This window comes from Lygodium microphyllum, chromosome 16 (assembly GCF_053477565.2).
Source record: "Lygodium microphyllum isolate KBCC chromosome 16, Lygodium_microphyllum_v1.1.10, whole genome shotgun sequence".
Classification (NCBI taxonomy): Eukaryota; Viridiplantae; Streptophyta; class Polypodiopsida; order Schizaeales; family Lygodiaceae; genus Lygodium; species Lygodium microphyllum.
In genome coordinates this window covers 68,683,291-68,696,405 of record NC_141150.1, presented here as the reverse complement: position 1 = coordinate 68,696,405, position 13,115 = coordinate 68,683,291, and the positions used below count along the sequence as shown (strand labels likewise).

Below are 13,115 nucleotides of genomic sequence, written 5' to 3'. Positions count from 1 at the left end.
TAGTCAGTATTTGCATTTGGAAGTGAAAGTGACTATAATTTTAATAAGTAGGAGAGAAAAAGAGCATTCACATGATAGAAACTTGACCTATTAGACATCTGAAATGTCCGGTAAGTCTCCGCATGGCTGCACTCTCACTTAAAAAATGTTTTGGTGAGAAGTACCACATAAGTCAAACAGGTCCCACATAAATTTTGAGTTAAAGTTGCTACTTTTATGAAGAAGCTCATGCCTACGGCCTTGGACAACACTCGGCTTCCTACTAGTATAGAGAGAGAGAGAGAGAGAGAGAGAGAGAGAGAGAGAGAGAGGGTTAATTTTGTGGGTAGTACCTTTCGGTGGCTTGTTTGTCGGCTGCATCTCAGTCACGTACAGCGACAACGAGGAAGAAAAGAATTGATAGAAACAGAAGAAATTTGAGCTTCTTCTGTTTGTTCCTGCTGGCATTGCTAGTCTCACAGAGAGAGAGAGAGAGAGAGAGAGAGAGAGGGTGTGCATCGCAGCTCTCTCTCAGGCGCTGCAGTACTTATCTTGCTCGAAGCTTTCAGTAAAACTCACTGGTGTGTTGATTGGTGATCTCTCTCTCTCTCTCTCTCTCTCTCTCTCTCTCTCTCTCTCAGCAACGTCATGCAAGATAAGAGTTCCTCCCAGCAACTCATGCTTCACATCTCTAAACCCCGTGCCTTGTCCCCCACTATCCTGCACCAGGGAGCTGCATTTGAATACTGTCTGAGGTCATCATCATCATCGCCTTCATCAAGGCCATGAGGCTCAGCTTGACCATGGGAGTTCCAGACGACAAGCTGGTACTGCGCGGCATCCGCGCTCTTATGCACATCCTCGGATATGTCCTCTTGCTCAGTGGCACAGAGGATTGCTGCCATGGCTACATTAATACAATAAGCAATGACACAAACATCTTGCTTAGCTTCAAAGCTAATGCTGACAGAGGAGGGGCTCTCTCGAGCTGGAACACCTCGAATTGCTGCTCTGGCAACGGCAGTTCATCTGGTTGGGTGGGTGTGGCTTGCCAAGGCAGCCGCGTCTCAAGGCTCGCCCTGCGCGGCCTACGCCTTGTCGGGCCCATTGGGGCACTGGTTTCCCTCACCGAGCTCCGCGTCCTCGTCCTGTCAGACAACCTCCTTGATGGTTCACTGCCCAATCTGACAAATTGGAAGGCCCTGTGGCTCCTCAACCTCGCCCAAAACCAGCTATCGGGCCCCATCCCTCCATCCATATCCTCTCTCTCACGCCTTTGGCGTCTTGACCTCTCCCATAACAGCCTCAGTGGCTCCATCCCTGCCTCTCTCAACAGCTTAACTCGCCTCCTCACCCTCCACCTCCAGTCCAATGACTTCACAGGCAGTATTCCCCTTCTCAACATCCCTTCCCTCACAGATTTGTCCCTGCAGAATAACCAAATTTCGGGCCTCATACCGCTTCTCCAGCTTGGGAACCTCACCACTTTTGATGCTTCCTACAACAACCTGAGTGGGCCAATTCCGGCGAGTTTGAGCAAGTTCCCAGCTTCTTCCTTTACAGGCAATGTGAACCTGTGTGGGGGACCTCTCACTGCATGTAATGAGAGTCAGAACATTCTGAGCAATCCAGCCTCGCCTATGGTAGTGCCATCTAATCCGAGTTCTGGGCCAGGAGGTTCGACACCGGCATTGAGCAGCAGTACCAAGAAGTCTTCCAGCAGGTTAAGCTTGGGGGCAATCATTGCAATAGTGATTGGAGATGTGATCCTGCTACTTGTGTTGACACTTCTCTTCTTGCTGTACTATTGGAAGAAGATGGTGTATGAGAGTGAAGATGAAGATGAGAAATGGCAAGGGAAGAAGGGAGGGGATGGTGAGATGGAGAAAGGGTATGCCAACTCAATGATCGGAGGTGCGCAAGGTCCAGATGGGGAGAAGAGCAAGCTGGTGTTTGTGAGCGGGGAGAAGAGATTTGGGTTGGATGATTTGCTGAAGGCTTCTGCAGAGATGTTGGGGAAAGGAAGCTTTGGGACTGCCTACAAGGCTGTGTTGGAAGATGGGTGTGCTGTGGTTGTCAAGAGATTGAAGGAAGTGAGCACAACAGGGAAAAGAGAATTTGAGCACAACATGGAGCTTATCGGTCAGCTCTCTCACCCCAACATTGTTCCTCTTCGAGCTTACTATTATGCCAAGCAGGAGAAGTTACTTGTCTATGATTTCATGGCTGGTGGTAGCCTCTACAATCTTCTTCATGGTACAGCTCTCTCTCTCTCTCTCTCTCTCATGTTGCATGCCATTTCCGATGTCACTTGTTTCATTACATTAATTCTGCTTGTTTTTCATTTCAATTCTTAATTCAGTGCATTCTTGAGCTGCTTTCTGTGCCAAAATTAGATCAGTTGTTCCAACATTTGCTGCTTGGACATACACGTACCACACATTACATTGGCAACAATGTTGCAGAGGTGAGGCACTGTTCTTGACTGTGTATTTGCACAGTGAGCTTTTCAGGCCAGCTTAGTGCAAAGGCCTCCCTTGGGGGTACAAAATAGGTGGGTACTTTTGTCCAAAATGTACCCTACATGTCAATCAATTAAGACCGATTTTCTACCCTCCAATCCTTTTTCAAGTGCGTTTGCTCTGCTGTGCCATTTTCCTGTACTTTACTTTGTATTTCTTAGAAAGTCATTCATTCAAAAGAATGCTCTTCCATGACCCATTATCTTGGAGGTGCAACTATTCTTTTATCTTACAGAAAGCTACTGAACCCAACCAGATCACATCACAGACTTGGCCAACCTGATGACAATGGAAGTACTTCACACCATTTCATGAGGACTTTGAAGAACTTCTGGGTTTTGAGGAAAGGTCTTTCCATAAACAGTGACAGGAAGTGATCAACATCTACTGTGGACTTAGTGCTTTTTTGTTTTGACCTCAGGAAATATGCACAGTTTGGTGCAAGACCACAACTCTAGCTCGTTATTGACAGTTTGGTGCACCCTCTCCGTCCTACTGTTTTGCTTGACCGTAGCTGTAGCTTCACCTGCTGCTTAACATCCTGCGATCCTGCTTCTTAGAGCTGCAGGTCGCAGAACCTTCCAACTGGAGTTCCATCCTTCACCCTTAATCAAAGCAAAACAAAAGTTCTGGCCTTGGAAACAAGGGTATGGTTAGATCTTATACCTTTCCAACCTCTTGGGAATTGGGTCTCATTAGAGCCTTCAAAACCAGGCGGGTCTTCAAGCTCCAGGTTGGGACAGCAGAATGTGGAGGAAACTCAGTCAACTGGAAGCCGCTGGCAGTTACGAATCGATTCTGTATTAGTAATGGCCTGAGGCTTCCATTATGAAGCGGCATTCAACATCGTCGATTATGGACTTTGTTATGGAGCGGGCTGCGGCACCCAATACCGTCGATAAAACACCTGGGTGGCCGGCACGCGTTTCGTCTTAACCAGGGCTTGACCACTTCGCTTTGATAAAGGCTAGTGCCTCTTGCATGCAGTCTTGGGGCTGAGATTTCTACACTAGCACTAGGGTAAAGGTGCCGTGCCGGCTGTTCTAAGCCAGGAAATTTACGCTAGCACTAGGGTAAAGGCGCCAGTTGTAGAATAGCTCACTAGCTTTTGCAATGCGAAGACACACACCCCCCCCCCCCCCCCCCCTATGAAACTCAACCCATGCCTCTTATCATTTAGCGATGACCCCGTTGGCTAGTCTTCTTAACTTCTAATATGTTGGCAAGGCAAAGTGTATCTCCTCCAAAACATAAAAATGCTTGCAAAAAAAATTCATGGTACCCAATAGCATTCAGAACGAACGACAAGGCATCTGGGTGTGTAGCATGAGAAGCTAGGCTCTATTTGAATCGAGGAAATGGCGAATTTTGGGTTTTACTCATATGCGGTCTTGCGAATGAAGCAAATAAACTGCAAGAAATTGCATCACATTGAAAATAATAAGACTATATTCAATTGTGAGCCTATAAGGAAAAAGGGTTTGAACCACTTGTCTTCTTAGGCTAATTTCACAATAGGGCAGTGATTAATTTGCTTATAATGCTCCTTGTTTGTCAACCAAATAGCATTGTGTCTAATTGGTTTTTACAGTTCAATCGTGAGGCTACAAGGAAAAACAGTTTGAACCACTCACTATTTGTGCCAATACAACTTGTCCTTGTCTTCTTAGGCTAATTTCTTTATAGGGCAGCGATTAATTGGCCTTTAATGCTCCTTACTTGTTAACTTAAATAGCATTGTGTCCAATTGGTTTTCACATAAGTTAAAATGGATTGGTGGTAGAGTAAGGCTACATTCATAGCCATCCAAATGTGAGCCTTCATTGGGATAAGACTTTCACCCATATATGACTATGGCCCTTACACATCAAAGCTTAGTTGGCTTACTGGAATTCTTTGTTGTACATTTTTTACTTTTTTTAAGAACTAGTTGCATTGGTATCTTTTACATGTATCATTATTTGGGGCCAATTGATATGTGGATGATGTATTTTATCGGTTCAACTCATATGTTAAGCTTGGGGAAAGTTCATGTTGTAGCATAAAAAGAGGGGTACTTTATGAATTTGCTAGAGTTTCTTAAATGTGCCACTTGTGGATTGGTTCCTCAATGGTTTGCTATCTCTTTTCTTGACATTGGGGGTCCACACAAAGTGTGGATGCTTCTAAGTTTAGGCCGCATAATACGCATGCTAGTGCTCTATCATTGGAACATGACAATAGAAAAATTGTATGAAATGTTGGTTTTATAACTAAAACACTTATAAAAAGAACCATTATTTTAAGGGCATGGAAAAATTTTAATTTTAATTGGTATGGATACACTTAATGTTGTTTTTTGATTGATCATGTGTGAAAGGCCACACAACCTGCATGATTAAGTAATGGTTGAATTGTAGGGAAAGAGAATAAATAGGATTGAATATATGGACACAACACACGACTTTTAAGTTTCACCTTGAACTGATTTCAAAGTGTAGAAAGAATGGACGGTTGTCTTTCAAAACGATTGAAGAAAAATATCCTTGAGCTTAATCCTTGTTAGATTTTTTTTTGGCTAATAAGAACTTATACAATATACATCGAGGGTGAAGGGGCTACCTAGTAGGTAGTCAATGTAACACCTTAGTTTTTGGCCTAGGCCTAGTTCATCTAGTGATGTAAATACCTTTATTAATATACCTATTCAAGTTTGCATCAAAAACACCTTAGGTGCTAGCAAAAAGTGGAGGCTTGTGTGTTTAAAGTGTGGTGCATACTTAAAATGGTTGGGCATTATCCCCACATCCAAGTGACCTCGAGGTACAACTGATAAATGCATGGGAAGGTAAAGCCACCCTTTGTTGCCAAGTTGAGAGTTGGACCCTTTAATCTTGGGGTTTGCTCTTGCTTGTAGGGGATTGCAAGATTGATTTTGGAGATAGAATTGAGGAGAGGAGAAACCTATCTTTCTAATCAACTTTGAAGAACCATTTTCAAGAGAAGCCAAAGATTGACTATTAACATGCCATATAAAGAGAAAAGTAAAGAGTAGACAACATGTGAACAAGCACTATGTTCCTTTCAAGATCTAAAGATAGAAAGGAATAGGTGATGTAATGGCCAATTGGGTTGTGGTGAAATGGATTGAGTGTGGGTTGAGTTTTAGGGGGGTGTGAGTTTGATCCTTGTGCCTCGCATCCCTTGAGGCTCATTACAAATCTATTTGCTCCTTGTGCTTCGCATCCCTTGAGGGTGAAATGGATTGAGTGTGGGTTGAGTTTTAGGGGGGTGTGAGTTTGATACTTGTGCCTCGCATCCCTTGAGGCTCATTACAAATCTATTTGCTCCTTGTGCTTTGCATCCCTTGAGGCACATTACAAATATATTCACTTCAAAAGGAAGATACAATGTAGAAGTGAGGGTTTTTGGGTCAAGTTAGGAAGTTTGGACAATCATACAAAGTGGTCCTTGAAGCCTTGAGCAAGTCTTGATGTTTTCCTAAGTGGAGCATGGAAATATTTCCATATTTTCAAGCAAATATTATGAAATATTAGCATTATAAGTAAAAGAAGAGAGAGTTCTCTATGTAAGAGTGTTTGATGGTAGAGCCTACATGTAAGAGGATGATTGTTAACATTCTTTGAGTTGCCTAGGTGTTGTGTTGTAAAGAGGAGGCTTTAGCTCTTTTCAAAGTTTTGAGGCTAAGACGGTCAACGTTCAAGATAACCTACAAGCATATGTGTAGCTGCGGATGTGCTTTTTGGGCTAGGCTTGATCATCCTTTGATGTACATAATGACCCTTTATTAATATTATGGAAGTGCGCCATCAAAACATTCTATTTGAGATCTAGATAGATAATTAGAAAATAGCCCCAAAAGGAAGGCCTAAAAGTCGTAACAAATGTTTATGTTTATCCAAATTTTGTATTGTAAGTATTTGGAGACTAATATCTACCTTTCATAACTTGGCATGAAAGGGCTATATGACCTACTAGAAAGGGCCGGACCGAAAAGGGTGATTCACCAAATATTCACCCGGCAATGTGAAACCGGTTTCTAGAAAGCCAGCGATGTGGACTTCTGGTTTTTCTGAAACCGGGCTCTGGACTTTCAAAGGAATTTGACATTAGCTTTTATTTAATCTTTGCTACTTGCATGATGCATCTTGCCTAGACTAGCACAGTACAATGCCATCTGTTACCTGCCAGTTCAGAGACTCCAGAGGTATGGAACTCTCTCTCTCTCTCTCTCTCTCTCTCTCTCTTTCACAGGGCCAGGAGCCTGCCATCACAAACGGTATGCCCCGTTCCCGAGGCGTCCCATTTCTTCTCTGCTCTTTGTTTTAAGCTTTTATCTATCGGTCATCCGCTCCGTTGGCCCACACTCCAAACAACAGCGACGGGGACTCGAGCCCCTAAAAGCCAAGCTCTGGCTTTTTATTAAACATTCTCGTTCTGTTTCCCGAGACCTTAATGAAACTGCGTAGCGACTCTCGAGACCTTAATCCCTCGTCATCTATTTACATAATAGTACGCGTCGCGCACCCCTTCCCGCCCCCCACTTGAACAAAGTAATTAAAAACCTAACACTCACATCCCCTGGATTTTTGCAAATTTTGGCACCTTTTGTGTGCTATAACAACCAACGACCAATAAATTTGCAAAAGAGTCCACACATGCGAGCTAGTCACCCATGGCCTCAAACGGAATTCGTTGTTGCAACTCAAGACACTGCAAAAACCTACAAACAAGGCCTTGGTGGGAACATGTCCTCAAATGCCACCCCATAAGAAGAGGCATTGAAGTTATTAAATTTTCTTGTGGCAATCTCTCATGAAAAACAAACCAATTTTCACTCTTAAGTAACAATAATTAAAGAAAATCGTATGGTAGAAGCCCTTATGTATGTAAACACCTTACTACATCAATATGTAAGTGGCAATGTGGCATAACATTGGCCTTTTCTTATTGGGATCCCGACCAATTTTTTTTAAAAAGTCAAAATTTTGGTTTAATAAAAAATTAACTCCTTGTCCATGCAATGGCCTCACTTTTCATTTACCATAGATGGTGGGCCCCACACCACAACAAAGTCAAGGTGCCAAGTTCCAACCCTTATGGCTTGGGTAGCTTTACACACACACACACGCGCGCTCGGCATGGCCACCATTTTCAAGTCTTCATAATACATCTTCCTATGCCTTCCTTTGCCCTTCTATAGCCCTTCCTATAAGGGCTTGGAGAGCTCTTGTACACACCTAAGGATGTCTTTTTGTATTCTCTTGTGATTTTGTAAGGGCTTGGACAGCTTATATACATACTTATGGATGTGTCGGTATATATTATTTTTCCTAAACTACAAAGCTGGTTTTGGAAAAAAGTGGAATTATATTATTTTAAAAAGCTTATTTCTTGTATATTTAAAGCATATATTAATAATAGTCTTATGGAATTGTCAACTCTATGGTTTTTAAGAATATTCTCTCTCTCGCTCTCTCTCTCTCTCTCTATCACATCACAAATTTTTTTGTTTGGGCATTCTCATAGGTTTTAGAAACCACGTTATTCTTTGTACTTGTATATATTAGAACCCATACCTCTCCTTTCTTTCACAAAGTTTGAAAAGACCCTTATGATTACATCACCTTGTCTTTAGAGATTTTGCAAGTATTTTTTATAATGGTAGGCTTTACCTTGTCTTTAGAGACTTTGCAAATATTTTTTATAATGGTAGGCTTTACCTTTACCATTGTGAAATTTACTTGGAAACAAGTTAAACTTGTAGTTGTATAGCTAAAAGAAAATAGAGATTCACTCAATTTTTATGCAAAACAAAGCACAAGCGCAAGTTTTAAGTTTAAGGGTTGGTAAGGAAGCATTATAGTGCAGGTTTTACATTTAAAGCTTGCTAAATGTAAGGTTAGGTTTCAAAATTAAAGATTGGAAGATTTTTTAAATGTGAAGTGCTAGGTTGGTTTTGGAGTTAATGGGAAGTTGTGTGCAGGGAACCGAGGGCCTGGGCGGGTGCCATTGGATTGGGCGACACGGCTGGACATAGCGCTGGGCACAGCAAAAGGGCTTGCGCACATACATGGGAATGGCCCCCAGCAGCAACAAGAACAAGGACAACAAGAAGAAGAGGAAAAGGAGGGAAAAGGGCGAGGCATGATGTCACACGGCAACTTGAAGTCATCCAACGTGCTTCTGGACGCCCGCGGGAACGCCCTCGTCGCGGACTGCGGCCTGGCCGATCTGGTCAACCCCTCTGTGATAGCAACGCGGCTGGTCGGCTACAGAGCCCCCGAGAGCCACGCCAAAGGCGCCACGTCATCCGCCGCGCCGCCCTTTTCTCCCGCCACGTGGCAGCGCGCCCAGCGCTGCGACGTATACAGCTTCGGGGTGGTGCTGCTGGAGCTGCTGACAGGGCGAGCGCCGTCGCAGTGCCTGCAGGACGACGGCCTGGATCTCGCCACGTGGGTGCAATCCGTGGTCCGGGAGGAGTGGACCGCAGAGGTCTTCGACCTCGAGCTCATGCGTTCCCATAAGCACGACCGAGAGGAAGAGGAGATGGTGGGCCTCCTCCAAGTGGCCATGGCGTGCACCTCAAGGGACCCTGCCCACCGCCCAGCCATGCCCCATGTCGTCCGCATCATCGAGGATGTTCGGGCGCCCTCCGACCGTTCCCCCGCCGCCGCCGCTGCCACCGCCGCCGCGCACGCTGCCCATGATGAAGGAACTTCCCTCTCCCAATCCCCATCCATGACTTCTGAGGAAGCTGGCACCACTACACCTTCCACCATCACCTAGTTGAAGTCAAAATATACATGTATGTTTGTTCCAAATTTTAGTAGGAAGAACCTTGACTAGGTGCCAAACCCTAGACTCTAGAGCCTACCCCCTCCACCGTCGTTTTTCGAAAGTAGAAGACACATCTTTGCTTTTCTAACTCAATTATTGTCCATCAAAATACCTTGAGTATCACAAAAGGAGTTTGAAAATGCATGCCTTCTTTCATCTAGCATTGGGAAAACTAACCTCCACCTTTCATCTAACATTGGAGAGACTAACTTGATACCCTAGTTTCACACCACCATAGCACAACTTTAATTGACAAACAATGCACACTTACATGTTAGATCATTTGCAAGCTTGGATGCAAAGTTTTCTAACTAGCTTTACTCGTTAAGAAGAATCTAACCAACTTTACTTATGAAGAAGAAAGGCTTGGCATTGCAAAGAATTACTAAATGTCGAAGTTAAGATACTTTAGTACTTCAATGACCAAAATGGTTATATTAGTTGGAAATATAACATAGGCAATGGTTTTGACCCGTGACTTGTTTGAACCAAGTTTCTCACCTCAACTATAGCATGTATTTAACATCTCATTTTTTTGAGGAAATTTTCACCTTTCATTCTAGTTCCTCTCGTATATCTCACCCTTGATGCACATGCTTTAAACGCGGCTTAATCATATACGTTTGTGTGTCAAATGACACCTACTTATTGTTTTTCAAAATATTCATAATATACACATAGAACTTGCAATTATGTTAGAGTTTGTAATATTGCTTTCAATACTAGAAGATATTGACGAAATTTCTTGATTGCAAATATCATGGCCAATCCCTCTCACTAAAGAGAGTGTGCAATTGATCTTGGACTTTTTCATTCACAATTTTCAAAAGCTAACTAGATAAGCCCTAATTGCATATTCAAATGATCTGAGTATGCATGTTGCTTAGAAAAGCATTGATTTAAGTGCATTTGATTATAAACTATTACTTTCCTATTAGTTTTTGAAATATATCTATAGAGGTTGTAACCGTGTTAAATATTGAATATTGTTTTCAACACTAGAAGGTAGTGACTAAACTTTTCTTGCCTTAAAAACCGTGGCTAATCTCCCCCATTCAGTCATAGAATAGTTGATTTTGAACTGTCATTTGCCTTTGAAGCTAACTAGACAATCCAACATGTGCTTTTTAGGCCAAAAGAAGATGGCCCCACTTGCATATACTCAAATGCATTTGAGAGTATGTGGAAGGCGATTGTCCAATTTAGAGTTTAGAGGATAAATGCATTGGAGAGGGACTCCTTAAGCCTCTTATATGAAATTTGGCATTATAGTAATTTAAATAAAAACTATCTTTTTGAGAGGCTTAATAAGGGAGTAAAATCCAAGATGATGCATCAATAATGTTATATAAATGATGAACCTCCAAAGTTATGTGTGGTTTGTAAGCAGGGGTAACGTAATTATAATCTTGATCTTGGACATGTTAGTGGACACTATTATTTTATACAAAGTGTGGTTGTAGATATCATGCACATAATAATGTTTATAGATATCATATGCATTGAGTAGTTTTGTGTGCACTTTTCCTTGTGTTTATGCATAAGATTTACTCATAGAGTTGGCTATAAGCTTTTTCCCCACTACGTCCACATGGCCATTGTAGAAAGAAATGTGGTGGTACTTAGGAGCATCTTTATATCCTTCTAGACATAACTCATTCCAAGTTTTGAATCCTTCATGTATAGTGCATTTGTAAACTCTTTGTTGCTAGTTGTTAGCCTTCAACAATGGCATTGAACAAACCTCATCTTGTTGAGGTATTCCATTTCCAATTTTACTTTTGTTTTTTAAGTTTTTTGAAAATTGTCGCTCATTTAGGATTTTCATAAGTTGTTACTTGTGATAGTGTTGGTCACTCTGACCCCCATCAGAATCATGTGTTTTATAGGCAATCCATTTATTCATCAAGTGGACTATCTATCTTTGTTTTAAAGTATGAGAGTATTGACTACAAGAAAGCATACTAAGTGAACTATTGAAAAGGACCCTAAGAGCACAAGAGAAGTGTGAATACTATACCCATGATACGAAGCATAAGTGTATCCTAGCATACATGAAGGTTTTAGCATGCAAGATAGAATTAAGTCTTCATGTGAAGGTCTTACTCCTAGAGTGGAGCACTACCTAGTTCCATTATGAAGGAAAACTACATCATTTTAAACGGAGGTTCATTAGGATATAATAACTTATAGTTTTTTTTTTGTATAAGTATCCCTCTTGAATAAAGATTCCTAAGACCCATGTTGGTTCTTTGGATTAGAGGGCTAGACATCATATCCATCCATCTAGATGATTTGAGCATGAGAATCCGCTAGACATTGAATAGACTCAAAGTTGTCCAAGAGACATTGAAGGTGGCCATGAGAGGGTGTAAAGATAGGTAGAGAAAATATGAATGGAAAAAAATAGATGTGGTGAAGACTTTAGGTAGAAGGGAAGTATGTGTAAATTTAAGTCATGTTTGAACATACGCTAACAAGGTGATGTGATAATAATGGCTAGCCACAATTGGAATATCAATCTTTGATGGCTGACCATTGGAATACATGTTGACACCATTGCCTCCCCTAAGAAAAGCTCGGTTAATATCCTAGACATTGAAGAGAATAGTCAATTTTAGCACCACATTGATATCTTTAGGCAAGTCTATGGACTTTATATTTAGACTAACCTTAGCGAGCCCATTTACATAGATCACCCATTCGTTGATCCTTTGATCCATATACCCTTGTGCTCATGTCTTGGCATACTATGCCCTAAGGTATACTATCCCTTAATCTTGTCAATGCCTTAGCATACCGACATGTTGCCTACTATTAGTGCTATGTTGAGCTATTCTATAAACTATGTTTATTCAGATTCCTTGTCCTAGACATTACACCCTCTTTTTGTAAGAGGTTTTTTCTTAAAAAAACAGAAAGTGGAAAATCTCTTCTTGAGTACAATTATGTTTTCCCAAGTAGAATCTTCTTCACATATATCCATCCACTTGATTAGTACTTATCTACAAATATGATGACATATATGATTCTCATGAAAATCCAAGATCCATTTTGGTTCATGAGGTTGAATTGGTGGTTTAATAATATCTATTAACCCTCCTTGGACTACTAGACTATCATCATTACCACGTTGCTTTTGCAATTGACTAATATGAAAGACTAGATGGACTCTAATTGAGGATGGTGGATCTAACTTTTATGTACTTTCTTCAATACATTTAAGGATTGTAAATGGGTGGCAATACCTTGGGGACAACTTAGGAACTTATTGGGATTTTTTCTTAATATTGGGACTTGGATAGAAATCTTATTGCTTTAAGAGCTTTAACCATGTTGCCTATGCTCTCTCACCTAGCTTCCTTACATTCCTTCTCAATCCAACCATGTACTCTCCTCTCCAAGCAAAAAAACAAAATGCAAGACTAGATTCAACACATTGTGATCTCATCTACTTACCAATCGTGTTGTAGTTGATGCTTGATGAGCTTGTAAAAGGCTCCATGATCTAAATGGTGCTCCTCGATCTACTTCCACTACTCCATTGCAATTGATCCAATCTGCAAGTGCTCCATTGTAGAGAGAAATGTAGAGAAGAAAGAAGTGTACCAATGTCAATCTCACGCTCTACTTATCACCCTCCAAGATATGGAAGAAGGGGAAAAAGATAAGAAAGACAAGAAGAGAGAGAAGCTTCACCTTCTAAGTTTCTTATTTGCACTCTCACTTTTACACTTTTACTCTCCCTCTCAACATGATGCTCAAATGGATAAG

The 13,115-nt window shown here is 41.6% G+C and overlaps 1 protein-coding gene across 1 annotated transcript; it reads left to right on the top strand.

Annotated features, from left to right (window-relative positions):
* The first annotated feature begins 305 nt into the window (after positions 1–305).
* LOC148022946 (putative leucine-rich repeat receptor-like protein kinase At1g68400) lies at positions 306–9,838 on the top strand. Its single transcript, XM_087695870.1, has 2 exons — positions 306–2,235; positions 8,488–9,838. The coding sequence occupies exons 1-2, from the start codon at positions 765–767 to the stop codon at positions 9,288–9,290; spliced, it is 2,274 nt and encodes a 757-aa protein (XP_087551996.1). The 5' UTR covers positions 306–764; the 3' UTR covers positions 9,291–9,838.
* Positions 9,839–13,115: the final 3,277 nt, after the last annotated feature.